The sequence below is a fragment of the Euleptes europaea genome, chromosome 8 (assembly GCF_029931775.1).
Source record: "Euleptes europaea isolate rEulEur1 chromosome 8, rEulEur1.hap1, whole genome shotgun sequence".
Lineage (NCBI taxonomy): Eukaryota > Metazoa > Chordata > Lepidosauria > Squamata > Sphaerodactylidae > Euleptes > Euleptes europaea.
Genome location: NC_079319.1, coordinates 1,612,732 through 1,633,400, shown reverse-complemented (window position 1 = coordinate 1,633,400; position 20,669 = coordinate 1,612,732). Strand labels below are relative to the sequence as shown.

The 20,669-nt window shown below is 46.7% G+C and overlaps 1 protein-coding gene across 1 annotated transcript; it reads left to right on the top strand.

Annotated features, from left to right (window-relative positions):
* The first annotated feature begins 14,262 nt into the window (after positions 1-14,262).
* LOC130481817 (fucolectin-like) lies at positions 14,263-20,233 on the top strand. The gene is made up of 3 exons (XM_056854598.1): positions 14,263-14,347; positions 16,723-17,020; positions 20,074-20,233. Exons 1-3 carry the CDS (start codon positions 14,263-14,265, stop codon positions 20,231-20,233), a joined length of 543 nt encoding a protein of 180 aa, XP_056710576.1.
* The last annotated feature ends 436 nt before the right edge of the window (positions 20,234-20,669 follow it).

Here is a 20,669-nt window from a genome sequence, read left to right as displayed (position 1 = left end):
GAACATATCCACTCCCCTCTTCAAACCTTCCAAGTTGGCAGCCATCACCACATCCTGGGGCAGGGAGTTCCACAATTTTTGAAATTCTTGGCTCACTGCCATCTTGCAGAAGACCCTGCAATGTTCCCCCCTCAGCCAGTCCATGCAGACTTTTTTGCATTATTCGCAAACTCACTGAAAAAGCTTCTGATAAGAAGGGCAAAGCCCAACAAAGCTCAAAAGTGGTCATTAAACATTGGCCTTTTATGCATGGCTGCTTCCCTCGCAGTTACCCCACACACACTACTTTGGGGCTTTGTTTTGATTATGCATGCATTTTCAGACTGTCAGAGGTTGCCTTGCTCTCCCTGTGTGTTTTGCCCACATTTTTTGGAAGCTGTTTAGCCAGCATCCAGAAAAATGTAGGTAAAATGGGGAAAACAGACAGGGAGAGTGAGGCGACCGCTGACGGTCAGAAAATGCATGCACAATCAAAACAAAGCCCCGAAGTAGTGTGTGTGGGGGTGACTGCGAGGGAAACAGCCATGCATAAAAGGCCTTTAAAGCTGACTTTCTGTTTTGCCCCAATGCCACCCAAATGGCAGGAGGCAGCCTGTCAGGTGCTTTAAGTGGGGGCTGGACCTGAGGTGCCGGTTCGTTGTCCCCAGCTGTTGCCTTTTCACTGTAGAACACCCCCCCTTTCACTTAATGGATGGCTCCCACGGTGGAAATAAATGCAGGGGAGGGGTTGCCCTCAACCAATCCCAGGTCAGAAAAAAAAACCTAAAGTTTTAGAAAACTTCAGTGTTACTCCTCTGAAGATGCCGGCCACAGCTGCTGGCGAAACGTCAGGAAAGAAAATACCAAGACCACGGTTACACAGCCCGGATAACCTACAAGAACCGATGAACTCTGACCGTGAAAGCCTTCGACAATATTTTAGAAAACTCCCCCAAATGCTGGCAATTTGAAAATCATCTCCAAACAAAAAGTGAATTATGCAGATTGCAACCTAATGATAATTAACTATCAACTGCCTCAAACAACATTTATTGCAGATAAAATGTATAGAATTAAAAATCTAGCTAAAATCATCAAAGGGCTTCCTCCGTCTTTTTGTCAGGACAGAAATACAAAGAGTTTAAAGATATCGACATTGTCAAACGTCAGGAGCTAAACAGTGGTGTGAAAGTTATGGCTGGCTTGTGTGAAAAGGCAACTGGCAGAGGTCCTGAGAACCACCCCAGAAATGCTAAGTGGTGGCAAAAGTACTAGGATGTATCCAAGAGAAATTAAACATGGCAGGCTGTCTTAACCCCCAAGAAGATGGCTGTCCTATGCTAGGGAGATGATCCAAAGGTATTGTGGGTCACACATAAAAACGAGACCCAGCAGGATGGTGGATTAAGGAGCACAAGTTCAGGGCAGGGAGCGCTCATACGCTGCGTGGTGGACTCTGCATGAGAGGTCACTGGAAGGAGCTAAGACTGAAGAGTTTTGTGGCACTTCGAAGATTAACAAAAGTTTATCCCAGCAGCAGCTTCTGTGGCTGATAAAGAGGTGGTCTCTAGGCCACCAAATGATGCAAATCTCGGGAAGGCCAAGATTTATTTATTGGGTAAACATCATGTATGGAATGGGGAACTTTAATATCACAGAGAGTTTTTGAATCTTTAAAGAAAGTGATTATAACTGCAACTGCGTTGAAGTATTATGTGTGTTTTTTAAAGCAACTAAAATTCCAACAGGCATCATTAAATAAGGCATAGGAGCAGCTATCTTCTAATCTATGTAGAATGCAGAAAAATAAAAAAACAATTACAATGTGCTTCTTGGGTAATACTCAAAAAAGATCCTCTGAAAAACAGAGAAAGAAACACTGATGTTACCTGGGAGGAACCGTGATTTGAATAACAAAACTGAGTGGAAGTTGAAGGGTTAACTCCCCCCCTTTCCCTTCATTACGCAAACCTGAGGCAAACTGAGGCTGCATGAGCTGGGCAATCTCAATTGTATTGACAAACCAAGGTGAGTGATCTTTGTCTTGTCTGTCTGATCCCTAGTCAGCCAGAATATGATGGCGAATCCGCCGCAGGTGTCACTTCCTGGCTCATGATGGTAGAACTCTCTACCCTCTGAGCCGTCTCAACCCTTCCTGCATTGGAGCCACAACATCAGCATACATTCAGAGGGGGATGGTGCTGATCCTGAATGCATGCTAGAGGTGATTTGATATCCTGCATTGTTCACATGAAGCGGAAAAAGAAAGGACGAAAATTGGCACTCTTCCTTTTCCTGTGTGTCCTGCTTGGCAGTTGCCCCATGCGGTATCTCCAAACCCAGTGGTGCTATCAGGGGCACACTTTGGGGAGAAAGTCTGGGCCCTCAACAGCAAGTTGTAGCTTCTCATTTGATGTAGACCTTATGATCGTTAAATTGTGGAACTCCCTGCCCCAGGATGTGGAGATGGCTGCCAACTTGGAAGGCTTTAATTGGGGAGTTGACATGTTCATGGAGGAGAGGGCTATCCATGGCTACTAGTCAAAATGGATACTGGTCATGATGCACACCTATTCTCTCCAGGATCAGAGGAGCATGCCTGATACATTGGGTGCTGTGGAACACAGGCAGGATGCTGCTGCTGCAGTCATCTTGTTTGTGGGCTTCCTGGAGGCACCTGGTTGGCTACTGTGTGAACAGACTGCTAGACTTGGGGGACCTTGGCCCAATATGGCCTTTCTTATGGCCAGACCCCTATAAGACTATTAAGTCCAGAGCCTAAAATGACCTAACTGGACCACTGCTTAGAGCCCTTTAGCCGCTCCAGAGAGTCTCCTGTCAATATTTCACATGAACATTTCTTCCATGGTTGCTGTCTCATCTTACAACACGTCATCCAGTGCCCTGAAGTGAGACATTGTCTGCTTTCTGCAGAAATTGTTGGGTGGCATCACTGATAACATTTGTTAGTCTTGGCCACAAGCCACTGCCATAGGCCATTATAAAATGTGACAAACACAACAGCTCAAATATTTACAAAACTACACATTCACATGTCTGCAAAGCACAGCAGATATCCTTGGAACTCTGTGGGACAATGTAATCATTGACTCCCAGTGTTATGATTATCACGGGGTATGTGGGAAGCGGTACAATATACTTTCCTACACATCTCTAAAGTGTAAAGTCAATTCTTTTTGCTTAAGTTCCTGGCAGGTGAACTGAAGTTTTGCAACATCATCTTGCCATATGAGGGAGCCATGCGATATCGTAGCTCATATTGAACAACGTTGAGGTCACTCGTAAAGGAGCTAGGATTGGCAGGCTCCAGGTGGTGGCTGGAGAACAAGAGATCTGTTCCACAAGATCCAAGAAATCAAAGGGAAATTTAAAGCATTGTTGGGCATGCTGAAAGAACAGTATAGAAATATATTGACTGGACAAAATAAAGAAAAGATGGGAACAATACATTGAAGAATTATACAGAAAATATTAAAGGATGACCAATTCCTTCCAAGAAGAATATTTTAAAGAAGAACCTGCAGTTTTAGAAAGTTAAGTGAAAGCTGCGCTCAAAGCAATTGGGAGAAACAGGAGTAGATGGAATATCAATGGAGCTATTCCAAACCACAGAAATGGATTCCATCAAAATTTTGACAAGAATATGCCAACAAATATGGAAAACAATCAATGGACCACAGACTGGAAAAAATCTAGAAGAAGAATTGCTTTTTATATGCTGACTTTCTCTACCTCTTAAGGGTGACTCAAACTAGCTTAGAATCACCTTCCCTTCCCCTCCCCACAACAGACACCCTGTGAGGTAGGTGGGGCTCAGAGAGCTGTAACTGAGCTGGCTTCGTGTGTAGGAGTGGGGAATCAAACCCGGTTCTCCAGATAAGACTCCACTGCTCCAAACCACCGCTCTTAACTACTACACCACGCTGGTGTAGTGGTTAAGAGCGTGGTGTAGAATTTTTCCAATTCTGAAAAAAGGAAATGCCAAAGACTGCAGCAACTATTGGATTATTGCATTAATTTCTCACTGAGTAAAGTGATGCTCAAAATCTTACAACAAAGACTGATACTATATATGGAATGAGAAATGCCTGATGTTCAAGCTGGATTCAGAAAAGATAGAGGCACTAGAGATCATATTGCAAATTTATGTTGGTTACTGGAGCATATAAAATAATTTCAGAAGAAAATCATTTTGTTTTTCATAGATTACAGCAAAACTGTATGTACAAACTATATGTACAACCTATAGCCTGGACAACAGGTTACTGTTAAGACACATTATGAGGAAATAGAACGGTTTCCAATAGGCAAAGGTTTCAGTCAACGATGTATTTTATCTCCCAATCTCTCCAGTCTATATGCAGAACATATAATATGGAAAACTGGATTAGATTTAAATGAAGGTGGCGTGAAAATTGGAGGAAGGAACATTAACAGTTTGAGATATGCAGATGACATCAGAAAATAGCAAAGACTTGAAACGACCGACACTGAAGGTTAAAGCAGAAAGTGCTAAAGCAATTGGACTCTATGGCATTGAAGTCCCCTCTCCAAATCCCACCCTCCTCAGGCTCTGCCCCCAAATCTGTTGGGGATTCAATGTGAGTTCCATTTCTGTCAGGGCAGTTAAAGGGTTAACTTGTTTATATCAACAGTTTAGATCAGTGGTTCCCAACCTTTTTTTGACCAGGGACCACTAGGACTTTTTTGTTCAGTGCAGGGACCCCAAGGTTCAAAATAAAAATTCTGAGAATTTGAAAATAAACTTTAATCATAACTGTTAGTTAAATATTAAACTTAGAATAACATTTGAATATATATTTTTATAATAGAGAACTTTTAATTGAAAATATTAATTTATTATGGGTTTATAACTTTGTTTCGCGGACCTTAATTTAGTTCTCGCGGACCCCTGGGGGTCCACGGACCCCTGGTTGGAAACCAGTGGTTTAGATAGTCTCAAGATGATGATGAAATAACAGATGTCAGTAGTCTATTGGCTAGCAAATTGCCATTGCAAACAAGCAGAATGTCACAGAGTCAGAATTGTTTTACTGCTCTGTTCCTTTGTTAAGGTTGTAAAACTTTAGGGCAGGATAGCCAGTTGCTTTTTGAATCTCACAGATGCAAATGGCTGTTTCAGCTCTCTTGAGCTGGGACACAGACAAAGGGATTTAAGCCATACTACCTGCTAGAATCTCTAGCAAGTTTTATAGGGAACGAGATAGAAAGATTGCTATTTGTTTTCACCCCATGTAACCTACCCTGTTTAGGAAAGTAAAGGATTTTTGTTTGATTAAGAGAAAGTCTTTGACTCTGTTTTATTGTGTGCTCTGACCTGACTCTTTCTAACCACAATCACGATCCATGGCCCTCAATATCTAACAAAATCTCCAGGTATTTCTCAACCCAGAGTGGGCAACCCTATACGTGTGAAATGTACTGGGCCCTGGGAAGCCCTCCAGACCCCTGACCCTTCTTACAAGGCGTTGTGGCAGATATGACATGGCTATCTGAAACCCAAGGAGGAAACACCTGCGATCGCCACAATGTTGAAGAAAACATTGTGCGCCTTCTCCTGGCGGGACTCCATGGGTGCCCGGCCTCCTCACCTGAGCACTCATTTGAAATATTTATTTAGGTGCTGGGTGGTACCTGGCCTGAATCAATACATATTTTTATGGAAGTGTTTGCTCTCGTCATAAAACACTGGACTTTTCCGTTTCTTGTAAGCAGCAGGGAAATGGTGGGAAGGGGAAGGGAGGGTCAAACAGACCTGCCCGCGATCAGTGGCCACGTCATAAAAGAAGCTGTGCTAGATCTCGATTGGGTCTTGATCTGCCAACATTGCGGCGATTGGCTGGGCTTTTCTGAGTCTGGCAGGACCCACCCAGTGCCAAGAGGATAAAAACTGGTCGGCTGAAAGGAGACGTGAGAGTCCGGAGGAAGCCCGGTGGCTGGGCACCAAGCTGAGGTTGCCAACTTGCCCAGAAGGAGGACTGACGGTCACGTCAAGGTGAGTTTGAGGGGATGTGGTGGGCATGGCCACCCCCTTCCGGAGGACTATGGGGAATGAGAACATGCCTAGGCTATTTGCTAAGGAGCTGTCTTCTTAGCCACGAGAAGGATGCTTGCCCCGCTACGGGGGGGGGGGGGGACAGATGACTGCAAGGCTGCCCAGCAGGGCATTCAGTCAAGGAAGGCATGGTGCCAGAGGGGCATTTAACCCCTAGGAACCCTGTTTGCCCATGGACTTGGCGTAGGAAGGAGCTGAACCCTTGCCCAGAAGCCACCAGCACAGCAACGAAAGGCAGCTGAAGTAGGTCGAATATTGGACATGGGGGCCCCTCCTTACTTGCTTGCCACCCCTTCCTTTCCTGCCATTTCCACCCCTTCTAATTATTACTTTACCATTGCTGGGCACCTCCCCCCATTGACCCCCGTAGAGGACCGATGGCTCCGGCAGATATTAGTAAGGCAGCTGGGGGCACTTTGAGGTTGGGAATCCCCCTCTCCCCTCCCCGGTACCTTCAGTGACAAAACCCATCTACTTGGCTCCAAGGCAACTCCTCTTTTCTCCTCACCATTTGATTGGCCCCCAGCCTTGGGAGGATCATGGGAGTTGCAGTGTCAGAAACGAAGGGAATGGGAACACCCTGGCCCAGATTACCTCCAAAATATACCTGGGCCATTTGCAACGGAAGCAAAGGTTTACTTGCTAGATGATGTTATAGAGCAAAGAGGGTTTAATGCATTCTCTGAGCTCTGCTTCATTCCTTTATCTGTGACTGTTCACTTCCATATGCAGGACCTTAGAGTGGTCCTGGCAGCCACCGAAACTCTTCAAAACGTATGTTTTTAGAGACCCGCTGACACTGAAGTCTTCCTGCAAGTTGAAGCAAAACCTCCGTCACGGCTGCACAGCTGGAGAAGGAGGCAGGCGTTTAAATCCTGGTGTTCTAACTGGTTTCTTTTGGCCTGACCTGGATGGCCCAGGCTGGCCCGATCTCAGAAGCCCAGCAGGGTCAGCTGTGGTTAGTATTTGGATGGGAGACCACTGAGGAATATCAGGGTCTCTACTCAGAGGAGGCAATGGCAAACCACCTCTGAATGTCTCTGGCCTTGGAAACCCTACGGGGTGGCCATAAGTCAGCTGTGGCTTGTCAGCACTTTATACACCTTTTACAGAACAATTGTTTTTGGTAAACAAAATGTATTATCAATATGGGAGGAAAATATGGCCAACCGCCACTTTTTTTGGGGGGGGGGTGCGGTTTAGCCCACAGTGTCTGCAGGGGCAGAGCTCCTATAAAATAATATTGGGAGTGCAGCAAGCAATAGGTTTGGCAAGGGCGGCCAGCAGGGACTGGCCACTAGGGCTTTATGTAAAGCAAGAAAACTCCTGACTTAGAAAACTTGCCTTAAAGGAGATCCTGCAGCCATCAAGGGCGAATTCACATGACACCAGCTAAGACCAATGACAAATGTCCAAGTTTCACCCAAAGCATTCTGCACACTGTAGCTTTGTGACAGACTCTGTTGTAGATCTCCCGCCCTCTGGAAAACTCCAGTTCTTTGCCTGGGTCAGGACAGACCAGTTTAAGGTTTTGGTGGGCCCCGGACAGAGGGTGCCCCATCTGCCTCCCTCCCCAACCCCATTTCCACGCCTGTGCATCCATCGCCCCCTCACAAACCCTCCCATCACCTATGCCCAGGTGCCTGCTGCATGCCCCTTTCCTCAACAGCACTGCCTGGTACATGCCATGCAGCTGAGGGTGCCGCTGCCTCTGTGCATGACTCACGTGGCTTTCCTTCAATCTGCCTCCCTGCAGCCCCAGTCACTGATTCCTCTCCTGACAGGATGGACGTGTTTAACTGGATGTTCCTCTCTTCCTTCAGAGACCTCTGTCAATAGCCAGTCTCTCTTGTCTCTGGGTCACAGACTCCTTGGTGGTGCTGGAGATGAGGGGCTCATGGGGGAAACTTTCAAGGGGACAGGCTGCAATGGGGAGAGGAAGAAGAAGGGTAGGTTTTCATACATCACTTTTCTCTACCTTTAACAAGTCTCAAAGCGGCTTACAATTGCCTTCCCATCCTCTCCCCACAACAGACATCTTGTGAGGTAGGTGGGGCTGAGAGAGTTCAGAGAGAGAGAACTGTGCCTGGCCCAAAGTCACCCAGCAGGCTTCATGCAAAGGAGTGGGGAATTGAACCCGGTTCTCCAGATTAGAGTCCGCCACTCTTAACCACTACACCACAGTGGACAGAGGGAAGGACTAGTGGAAAAACTGCTTGGATACAGCCCACTAAAGAACAATAGGCCTCTTGAGAGAAAGCATCAGCTCTTGACCCTGAGTCCATCCTCCTCCACGTGATCCTTAAACACCACTGACCATCTTTCCTAGGGTAGCACACCCAGGTTTCCCCGCAGGCTGCCAAGGGGAGCCAGACCCCAGGACCCCTCCACAAATCACAAAATCACACAAGGTTGGAAGAGACCACAAGGGCCATCCAGTCCAACCCCCCACCATGCAGGATCCCACCATCAAAGCACTCCCGACAGATGGCCATCCAGCCTCTGCTTAAAGACTTCCAAAGACGGGGACTCCGAGGCAGCGCATTCCACCGTCGAACAGTCCTCACCTTCAGGAAGTTCTTCCTAATGTTTAGGTGGAATCGCTTTTCTCTTAGTTTAAATCCATTACTCCGTGTCCTAGTCTCTGGAGCTTCAGAGAACAAGCTAGTTCCCTCATCAACATGACATCCCTTCCAATATTTAAACATGGCTATCATGTCTCCCCTCAACCTTCTCTCAGGCGCTCTCTCTCTGTGGCTGCATTCAGACATCAGATCGAACTGAGAGTGGGCAAGAACGCAGCTTGCCTGCTCCCCTTCCTCTTCTCAGCCCCAGCAGCAAGGGGCCACGGGAGCACAGCAAGAAGCTGCGTTAGTGCCCAAGCTCGGTCCAGTCCCTCTTGCTGTGACGCCTGACTGCAGCCGTTGCCTTGTCTTGCCCCCCACCCTGTTGGATGTAAATATACACTCTCCTTTGTGACCAGATTTATTATCACAAAGTAGAGACGACGCCAGGTTTAAGAAGCAAAGGGAGAAAAAAGCTTTTTTTTATTTTGCCAGGCAAAAGAGGAAGACATTTCAGCCCTTTTCAGGTTCAAAAGTGAAAGTCTCCTAACAGACTCCGCCTAGTCCTCATATTTATACTTTTTCAGAGTTCTTTGTTCTAAGAGGATTTGAATATCTCCTCCTCTCAAATCCACCCTAACTCTGATCTCATTTTTGTGGTCACATGTATATGATCTCATCTGTTATTTGGTGATATCCTGTACCAGATACGAAAAATCACCTGCTTTGTTCAGTTTAAGTTAGACAGGACTATTTTCTACTGACTTATATAAATAACCACAGCTTACAAATATAATAGAAAAATAACATTTTTCTAATATGCTAGAATTAAATTAATTAAAATCTTACACATCCCACAGTCCCCCCTCATGATCAAAATCAAAATTATTTTGAATCTTGATCATTTTATTATATTAACTTGCAATTTTAAAACAATAATGTAGACACAATGTTTCCCTAGCCACTTTTTAACCCAAAGGACCAAATAATACATCAAAATGGCTTTCTAAAAGCGTTTCAAACATCTACTTTTGTTCTTTAGCTAACAATTGTGCTTTGGTTTCCAAGTTTTCAATCATAAGTCTTGTTGATTTTTGAATAAAAAATTAAGTTCGCCTGCAGGTTCAACCGACCACTTTGAGCCTTTTGCACTTGGACTCTCGCCAGCTGCTATGGCGTTGGCTGCCACGACGTCATTTACTGCCCTTTTGGTCTTGACCTCACACGGTGGTAGCACTTTCTTGCATTTGGACTAATGGACCCAGCCTCCCTTTTTATTTACCTTCACTGCGACATCTGTGGTGAAAAGAATTTGGAACGGACCCGTCTACCTGAGCTGGAGAGTAGTATGCTTTTAAGATTTTACAAACACCCAGTCTCCTATTAAAAAAAGAATGGACAACAGAGTTTAGGGGGAGAGGTTGTACAACACAAGCCAGTTTTTGGGTTTCCTTCAAAGCTGCACTTAAAGTTTTTATATAGTTTTTTATATATCTGTTTTTAACTTCTTTATTGGGTGTTTCCTGATTCTAAAAATGCTAAAAGAGACATTCATACAGAGCCTCAAAGGGCAACAACTTGTGTGGCCCCCGGGCTAATATACGGATGCGTGTCAGTGTGATAGGCAATACATTTGACCATTTTAAATTAGTTTTTACACAAATTTTAATTAACATCTCTTTTTAGGGTCTGATTCATTTTTTTTTACTGTTCCTGATAACTGGGGTCGCCAAGCCATGTAAAAACTATATTTTATTTTCATTTTTTTTTAGAACTGTTCTATAACTTTTCTAACAAATAACCCCCTCTGTCTACATATACCCTTTGATATGCCACATGTTTTTGTTATTTGTTCTGCTGTTTGATAAATGCCCTTTTCATTGTATGATTGCAAGAATATTTTTGTTAACCCTGTTCCCCAGATGACTATTTTAGTGTAATTGTGTGAGGATGTGTGTGATGTGTACCCTTAGGCTTTTTTCAACCACCCCCCTCCTGTTTCTGTAGTCCCTACTTTTGCCATTCAGTTCTTTTTCTTCTTCAGTGCAGGGCCCTGTAGGTGGTAGTGTAAAAACTGGGGTTAAAGTTATTACCATATTACAGGATGTTGATTTTGCTGTAGTCACTTTTGCCATTTTATCAGCTCTGCAATTTCCTTTGGCCTCCTTGGTATGTCCAGTTTGATGTTATTGTCACCTGTAACTAAATATTGTCCAAAACCTGTAAAATTAAATTTCCATGCTTTACAGCTCCCCACTAGCTGTCAGGACTCCTCGTTTTTTTCAGATGTATTTATATGCTTGTACAACTCCAAAAGCATCTTTGCTGTTAGTATAAATGTTCACAGTCTTACCTGCTGCTTTAAGTAAGGCCTGGTTCAATGCATATAATTCGGCTGCTTGTGCTGAAAATGACGCTGGTAATGGCTTTGCTTCAAGCACTTTGCACTCAGTCACCAGGCTGTATCCACTCTGCCTTTTTCCACTCACCACTTGAGAAGATCCATTAATCCAAATCTCGAGATCTGCGTTGTGGATAGGCTCATCCACCCGTGCCATGGTGCACATATTTACAGTCTGTAGACAGTCATGATGTTCCTCCAGGTCAGTTGTTACAGGCAGCAGACTAGCAGGATTTTTGTAAGCCACTTGGCTCCTTTCTGTTGTAACAAAATAGTCACTGCATGAGGGCAAAACACTTTGATTGGATGTTCAATAGTCAATTTTTTTGCTTCCTTCACAGCCAGGGCAGTTGCAGCTACTGCCCTCAAGCATGGAGGCCACTCTTGTGCCACTGGATCCAGCTGTTTTGATAAATAAGCTACAGGTCTTTCAGTTAGCCCACAAGTTTGTGTAAGGACCCCCGCCATGCAACCCTCCTTTTGCAGGTCAGGGATACCCAGAGCTGGTGCTGTCATCAAAGTTTGCTTCAGCTCTTTTTACTTATGTGCATTTTCAGGTTCCCACTACAATACTTCTGGTTCCTCATCATGGCATATTTTTATAAAGTTTCTGGTTAGTTTACTATACTTTTTTATCCACTCATGACAAAATTTTAATATTCCCAAGAAGGACCTTAGCTGTTTCTTAGTTTGAGGGAGTGGCATGCGATAAATAGTCTTTCTTGTGTTATTTTGTGTCCCAATTAAATTACTTCCCTTTGGGCTACTTGGAGTTTTTCTTTTGAGACCCTATATTCTTTCTGTCCTAAGAAATTCAGCAATGAGATCGCTCCCTCTAACACCAGCTTCTCTGTTTTTGCAGAGATTATCTGGATTTTTTCACCCCAGGAGAAACAGGTCCTTAGAGTTGGCATCCAGTGGAATGCTAAAAAGGCATTTTTCAAATTTGTCACACTAAACCATACATGGTGTCCTGATGGGATGTACAGGAAAGTGTGAGGATCTGACACCACTGGATACCCATGTTGAACAATCTCATTAATTTTCTTTAAATCCTTAACTAATTTTTATCCTCTTCTCTTTCCTTTTCTACCTGGCTTTGGCAATGCCAGAATAGGGATGTTGTCTCCCATTTGTCAGCAACTGCTGTACTACTGGTAATTTTAACTGGCATTTACACTCCCAGTCAAAGGTTACCTGTATGGGTGAAATGTTTAATTGGCCTGCATTGTTATCTTGCACTTACAGCATTCGTTTACAAATAATATATATACTTTTTTTTTATTAATGATGCCACTTTTATGTTATAACAACATAAAAACAGAAAAACATAAAATAAAAAGACACTGTCCTTCAGTGTTACTCCTTTGAAGATGCCCGCCACAGCCGCTGGCGAAACGTCAGGAAAGAAAATTCCAAGACCACGGTTACACAGCCTAGATAACCTATGAGAACCAATGAACTTTGACCGTGAAAGCCTTCAACAATACCCTGGCTTTGATTTGACTGTGTTTTAAAACACTTAATATATTAACATGATTTCTCCGTCCCTGGAGAAAACAGGCACCCAGCATCACCAATATCCATCTCATTGAATAACCATAACTATCCTCTCTCTTTATAAACCCTTCTGCTTTCCTCTCTTAAAGTCTTTCCCAACCATACATAACACCTTTCCTCAGCCCTCTTAAGCCAAAACACTTGCCCCTTCACAACACACTCAAAACATGCTCCAACTTTCTCATAACTTACTTATTCCCTCATATTAATACACATTGTCTTTCCACCTTGTAAGCATTTCCAGTCTGTTTCTTTTCTTATAAAGTTTGATACAGTTCACAAGACTCTGCTTTCCAAATTCCAAACACTTTGACTTGGCCCCTCCTCCTGCGTTCAGCAAGAGGGCTGGTTCAGTCAGAGTTAACTTAAAATTCCATTTTTTTTTAAATTTTGTTTTACATTTTAAACTTCAGAGAAAGAAAGGATCTTCTGTTAACAAAACAGTATTGCTGGCTTGATTTACGACCAGTCTGATAGAAAGAAGAACAGAAACACTTTGAAGCGGAGAAAGGAGGGGCATGGGGGATTTTTTTTTTTTTTAGCCGACGCCGTCCATTATCCCAGGCTGGCCCCATAAAAAATAAACACGTTAACATTTGTCAAATAATCACATAACCCTTTATAAAATACTTCACAGAAAGAGGGAACATAAAACAAAGCTGGACAAGACAAATACAAACACAAAACTACTTTCCCTTTTCTAGGCATTTACCTCTTCCAGTGCCCTGGAGGCAACTGGAAAAATTCTGGATCAGCACAGGATTTTACAATCCCTGCTCTGGCTATTGTTTTTTCCATTGACAATAACATACCATTGGCTGAGCCCTCTGTTACAGCCCCCGTTACCATTCCAACTCAGTGGCGTCTCACTGAGCCCCTTATCCATGGTGGCGTTGCTTCTGCCTTCTCCTCTTAGAAGGGCTTACCTCTAAGAACTGCCCCACCATTTAGGGTCCCGTAATTCCTTTCCGCGGTTCCTTACCTCCAGCCCGTTGCTTCTCCTGGGTCGGTTTAAAAGTGGGACTCTGCAATTGCACTCACCCCCAGATGCTGTGTCTGCCAAGCTTGAGGACCAGCGAAATCGCCGGGTGCACCTGTCCTACAAAACTTCAACACCACACATCTGTGAGCAGTTGACAACCAGATGTCCCATTGGGGTGCCATAAATCTGTTGGATGTAAATATACACTCTCCTTTGTGACCAGATTTATTATCACAAAGTAGAGACGACGCCAGGTTTAAGAAGCAAAGGGAGAAAAAAGCTTTTTTTTATTTTGCCAGGCAAAAGAGGAAGACATTTCAGCCCTTTTCAGGTTCAAAAGTGAAAGTCTCCTAACAGACTCCGCCTAGTCCTCATATTTATACTTTTCCAGAGTTCTTTGTTCTAAGAGGATTTGAATATTTCCTCCTCTCAAATCCACCCTAACTCTGATCTCATTTTTGTGGTCACATGTATATGATCTCATCTGTTATTTGGTGATATCCTGTACCAGATACGAAAAATCACCTGCTTTGTTCAGTTTAAGTTAGACAGGACTATTTTCTACTGACTTATATAAATAACCACAGCTTACAAATATAATAGAAAAATAACATTTTTCTAATATGCTAGAATTAAATTAATTAAAATCTTACACATCCCACAACCCCCCACTTGCAGGATGCTGATCGTCTGGACTTGGCTGCTGGCTTTAGGGCTGATGGCAGGGCACGGGGAGGCCCAGAACTGCACACAAATATTTGGAGGTAAGCAGCAGGGCACTGTGGGGTGTGTGTGTGTGTGTGTGTGTGTGTGTGTGTGTGAAGGCTGGTCTGGAGCCACCCCTGGAACTCTTCTTCCTCCTCAAGGCCAGTGTTCTCTGCTGTGCCGTACACAGGTGTTGTGACAAAGGGAAGACCAATTACTGCATGTCACCTTCCCCACGAATACTCTGGGTGACCCAAGGCCCAAGCTGAGAACAGGTTGTCGATACCCCACCCCCTGAAGTGCCTATAAACTTCATTTATGGGAAAACATATATTCTCTCACATGTATGAATACTCACATGTTTATAAGGTGCTATGCTCAGGTATAAGAGCATAACATAAGAGCATATTCTGCACACATATGTAAAGGCATTGCCCCATGTATAAGGGATAAAGAATTAATCTTTGGTTCAGATTCACTAGTGTGTGATCACTGGGTTAGCATAAGCTGGCAGCTGGCAGATAGGACTTCTGACAGCTCCGTCCTCAAACAAGATGGGTTCCCCGCGAACAAGATGGAGTTCTCCGTGAACTCCTTCCCCCCCAGTTTTGCACACGAGCTCCGGCCAGAGATTTACAATTGTATTGGGACCCGCCCGTGTAAATCTTCGATCTGATATCGGGTCCCGCGCACAAAGCCGAGAACTCGGCCATCTCCTCCACTGATTGCTCACAATTGTTTCTGTTTCAGTTTTACTTAAGTCGTTACCGGCAGGAAACGACTACATTGTCTCTTTGTTTCTGTAACCCTATTGTATCAGCCCTATAAATGTATCCCCACTCCCCCTGTCATGTATTCCAACCTTGCATGTCTCTTACTGAAATCACTGACTTCTGAAATAAATATTTGAATCGCTGCTCTGCCTGGATTGAAGGTCTATTGCTGAAACGCTGTGAATTTGCTGAAGCCTGACAGCAGCCATTACTAAATCAGGTGCCAGTGAAATCACCCTTGCTCGGCTGGTACAACTGGCCGCCTTAACAAGGCCTACACCAGTGATTGAGGACACCAGAAGTGTCAGATAAGAATGATAAGTTTCGTTTCTTCACTAGAGATCATATAGCCACCTAAGTGAACGCCTTAAAGACCACTCTAATTGGATATGCTAATGGTTGTATACACACACAGAGACACACAGACACAGACACAGACACAGACACACACACACATGAATCTAATGTGTATTGGCTGTAATGTTCTACGTAACTGTGATTACTGCCCTTTATCCTAAAGTCTATAAAACATGATGTCTTTCTTTGTTCTGGGTGGAATGCTCTGGCTTTTTAAGGGCATCTCCACACACGCTCTTCTTTTATTGGCCAATAAAAGAACTGTTTGATCCTGATAACCTCTCCTGAATTACTTTATTGGGCAATTGAGGTAATTGAGGCATTTCGCCCCATTGCCCCACTAGACCTGGAGAGGGTGACGCAGGGCGAAGGCCTCTGCCCCCTTTGCAGAGATGTGCTGAGCATGCAGAGTCCAATTTCTCAGCAGTTGCCCCAGTTGCCTCAAAGGGCTCCCCTGAGAGGCAGAGGAGGAGGAGGAGGGGGCCATGAAAATTGCGAGAGCTGCCTAGTCCAGGTTGGGAAATTCCTGGCGAGTTGGGGGTGGAGTCTGGGGAGGGTGGGGTTTGGGGAGGGGAGCGTCTACAGTGCCATAGAGTCCAATTGCCAAAGCAGCCATTTTCTTCAGAGGAACTGATCTCTATCGGCTGGAGATCAGTTGTAATAGCAGGAGATCTCCAGCTACCATCTGGAGGTTGGCAACCCTAGAGATGAGAGATCTCACAGGGGTATAACGCCATAGAGTCCACCCTCTAGAGTAGCCATTTCCTCCAGGGGAACTGATCACCAAAGTCTGGAGAGCAGTTGTAATTCTGGGAGACCTCCAGGCCCCAACTGGAGGCTGGCAGCTCCAGAGGTCACTGAGTACCCTTTGCAGATCAGCCTGCCCCGCATCTGTGTTCTCAGGGCACGTGAGTGAAATTATTGCCAGCCTCCAGGTGGTGGCTGGAGATCTCCCGCTACTACAACTGATCTCCAGGCGACAGAGATCATTCCCCTGGAGAAAATGTCTGCTATTGGAAGGGGCACTCGATGGCATTATAGCCCATTAAAGTCCCTCCCCTCCCCAAACCCCACCCTCCTTAGGTTCCACCCCCCAAATCTCCAGGTGTTTCCCAACATGGAGCTGGCAACCCTATTGCCAGATGGAGCTCTCCCTCCCCCTTCTGCAATAACCCCACTGAAAGGGGGTGTCCCTATTGCTTTGCACATTCCCCCAAGGATGGGGGTGTTCTCTGTTCTTGCTCAGCAAAGGCAGGGGGTCCTGACCCCTCTTCTTCCCCCTTTCTGCTGTGCTCTGACTCCAGGTCCCAACTTGGCCAGAGGTAGGCCAACCTCGCAGTCCTCCACATACCCAGTAGCATCTGGGATCGTTGGCCTGTCAAGCAATGCTGTGGACGGGAACTGTGATGGGCAATGGTCATCCGGGTCCTGCAGTCACACCTGTGGGGATCTCAATGCCTGGTGGTCGGTGGACTTGGGCAGAGAGTATGCCATCTCCCTTGTGGTGGTGAAAAACCGGGAGGACTTCTGTGGAAAAAGAATGCGGGGGGCCACGATCCACGTGGGAGACCAAATGGGCGACTTCAGTGCAAGAAGCTTCGTGTAAGTCTTACATATGTCTCAGGTTCTCCGACACACACTCAAAGCAGCTCTCTCCGAGAACATACAGTCCAGATCTCATGGCGTGGAGCAGCCCTCTCCCGGGCGACTGAAAGGATGAATGTGCCCAACATTTCCAGTCAGGCCTCTGAGAAGAACAGGGACTCCAGTCCAGGGGGTCTATGGAGTTGCCGTTGAAGGTGATCCAGAAACTTCAGTCAGTGAAAAACTTTGTGGCTCATTTACCTTCTGGGGTTAGTCACATTTTACACCAGTGTAAGAGCCATTGCATTGGCTGCCCATTTGTTTCTGGGTCCCACTCAAGGTGCTGTTTATGAAGATAAACCTACATTTACCTTTATTTCTTTATTTGTTTATTTATATCCTGCTTTTCTCCCCAGCTGAGACTCAAAGAGATTTCAGAACATCATTCTCCCCTGCCCCGTGCTCTCACAACAGCAATCCTTTGAGGTAGGCCAGGCTGAGAGCTTGTGGTAGGCCCGAGGTCACCAAGCGAACATCCATGGTAGAAGTGGAAATTTGAACCCAGGTCACCCAGGGTCCTAAGTCTGCCACTCTATCCCTACACCACACTGGCTCTCATGCCCTGGTGCTTGCTTCTCTACAGGACCAACCCAACATTCCCAGTGTACCCCTGGGTAACACCTCTACTCATCAGACCAACGCCTCCTTCTTTATAAATGCCTTTAAGCAGACAGATCAGATCAGCTTTGGACCCCTCCAGAACCTTTTCAGCAGCTGGCTCCTATGGGGTAGAATGGCCTTCTTGTTGTAGCCAAGGAAGACCCCCATATTATTAGAAATTGATTTGTATGCTAATGCAAGAGGGCATAATGCTAGGAAAGGATTTCCAGTCATATGAAGTTGTTTTGATCTCTGTGTTGTGTAGGTTCTACGTGTTTGTTTTATTCTGGTATATTTTTGAGAATCATTTTAACACACCTTGAGTCCATTTTAGGACAGAAGTGAGCTAAAATTTCCTTGTGTAGATGCAGTGAACATGGATAGTAGAAGTGGGAGGGGCTGTGGCTCAGTGGAAGCGCATCTGCTTGGCATGCAGAAGGTCCCAGGTTCAATCCCCAGCATCTCCAGTTTGAGAATCATTTTAATACACCTTGAGTCCATTTTAGGACACAGCTAAAATTGCCTTCAGAAAATGCAGTGAATGCAGAGGAAGTGGGTGACAGATTAATCGATCCATTCCTGTCCAAGAGGCTGTGTCAGGGAACAGAGCACCCTATGATAAGGTCTAGCGCAGTGATGGCGAACCTTTTAGAGACCGAGTGCCCAAACTGCAACCCAAAACCCACTTATTTATCGCCGAGTGCCAATGCGCCAATTTAACCTGAATACTGAGGTTTTAGTTTAGAAAAAACAACTCATACGTTAACATCTTTTGCCTTAAAAGAAAAATACAATAGCAGAGCTTTCAATGATACAAACAACTTTTTATTGAAAGGCAAATCCAAGGCAAAACCTCCCATTCACAAATGGCCAATAACCCCCATGCAACTCCAAAAAAGAACAAGAATTTAGACAAGAAGCCCACCCCCTCCCGGGCAACTGGGAGGGGCTTCCAGTTTTGTTGGGGGAAGCGATGAGATGTTTAACCCTTTTTCTCCTGGGTCATTTTCCTGACCTAATCTGCCTCTTCTCCTGAAGCTCTTGGAAACCCCCCTCCCGCCCCGCATGCCCCAAGGTGAGCCCGCTTCCCCCCTGCGGGACCCCCAGGCCCCACCCGCAGGCAGGCACCCCTGCCTGGCAGGCCTGTGCCATCGGTGGGGGTGCTGAGGCCGGACCGGAGGTCTGCTCCCCAGCCCTGAAAGGGGCCGCTGCAAGCAGGCCACGTGCTGTCCCACCTCGCAGAGTTGTTGGGAGGGAGGGAGGAGCCCTGACCCGCGCCCCGGGGGGGAGAGGGAGGAGTGGCAGGACCCTCTGGAGCTCGGCAGCCTCTTCATCGGCAGGCTCCCCTGGCCGGGTAGGGGGGGGAGAAGAGGGGGGAAGCCCCGGCCGCCCCCCGCCCGAGCCAGATGCCCAAGCCCCGTGGGCTCCACCCCCGCAACGGCGGGGGAGCCGTGCAAACCGAGGCCGGCGCCGGGAGAGGCCTCCATGCGCGCGCGCCCACCCCCTCCTCCCCTCCTCCCTCCGGGGGCCCCTCCACACTCTGCATGCGCCCAGAGACGCACGCGCCATCCCCTGCCCACCGGACTCACCGCCTGCTGGAAGGAGCCCCTGCCTGTGGCAGCGGCGGCAGCAGCGGGGGTCCCTCCGTTCTCCTCCGGGCTGAGGCGGCGGGAGCTGCCAGCGGAAGCACGCGGTGGTGGGTGGGGGGACGGCCAGGGAGAAGCCGCGCCTGGGGAACGGGGCAGACTGCACGCCCCGCCCCTGCTGGCCCCGCCCCATCCCCATCGGGGCCTCCTTGAAGGGGCGGGGGGGCTTCTGGTCCCGGGTTTTGTGAGTAGGCTGAAGACGCGTCTTCTCCTGCCCTCCTCACGCCCCCAGCCAAGTCCTCTGACCGCGCCCAGCGCCGGCCCGCCCGACTCTCAGCTGGGCAGAGGGGCTACAGCTGGGGTGCGGCGGCGCGCCACCGCGTCTCTGCGCCCCGTCTTCTCCCGGCTGTCAGCTTGCCGGTTCCTCGCCCCGTCCCTCGTGCGTGCCGGCAGAGAGGGCTACGCGTGCCGAGTCGGGCACGCGTGCCATAGGTTCGCCAACACAGGTCTAGCGTATTGATTGATACAGGAAACAACCACATAAAGGTAAAGGTAAAGGTCCCCTGTGCAAGTACCGGGTCATTCCTGACCCATGGGGTGACGTCACATCCCGATGTTTCCAAGGCAGACTTTGTTTGCGGGGTGGTTTGCCAGTGCCTTCCCCAGTCATCTTCCCTTTACCCCCAGCAAGCTGGGTACTCATTTGACTGACCTCAGAAGGATGGAAGGCTGAGTCAACCTTGAGCCGGCTACCTGAACTGACTTCCATCGGGATCGAACTCAGATCGAACAACCACATGGCTGACCCTATTTCTCCCCCCACAGCTGTGGGACCATCGCAGACATCCGGGATGGTAGCCTGAGTACCATCTTCTGCAACGGAGCCGTGGGCCGCTTCATTACCATCGTCATCCCCAACCGGGTAGAATACCTGCATCTGGGTGAGGTGGAGGTCTACGGCACTAATATACCACCCCAGGCATAGAGATCACAGTGCTGAGTTTAATCTCTCTCTCCCTCTCTTTCTGTGGACTCTAATGATGGATTTCCAACCAACTTCCTGGGCTGTCTCTCTGAGCAAGCTTCTTTGGACTTTGACTGCTGCTGGCCAAGACTGCTTCTAGCCAGAGGGTTTGCTCCCCTCTTGGCACTCAAATGGAGCATCCACAATGGCGCCTCTTATATTTGTGCGCCTTCTGTCACCTCCCATGGTTTCCTGTGGCGTTTGCTCCAGTGTTTTCTCCTTCGCTCTCATGTTTCCGTCAGCATCTGTTTCAAAGCAGATTTCCCCACAGTGCAGATAAGAAGCTGCCTCTGGTACTCTTGAAAATCTGGCCTGCCTACTTTAAACTCGGTTTAAATCTTAATTTTTCTCATTAACATACCTGGGAACTCTTTTGTCTGTTTTATGTGTTACGTTA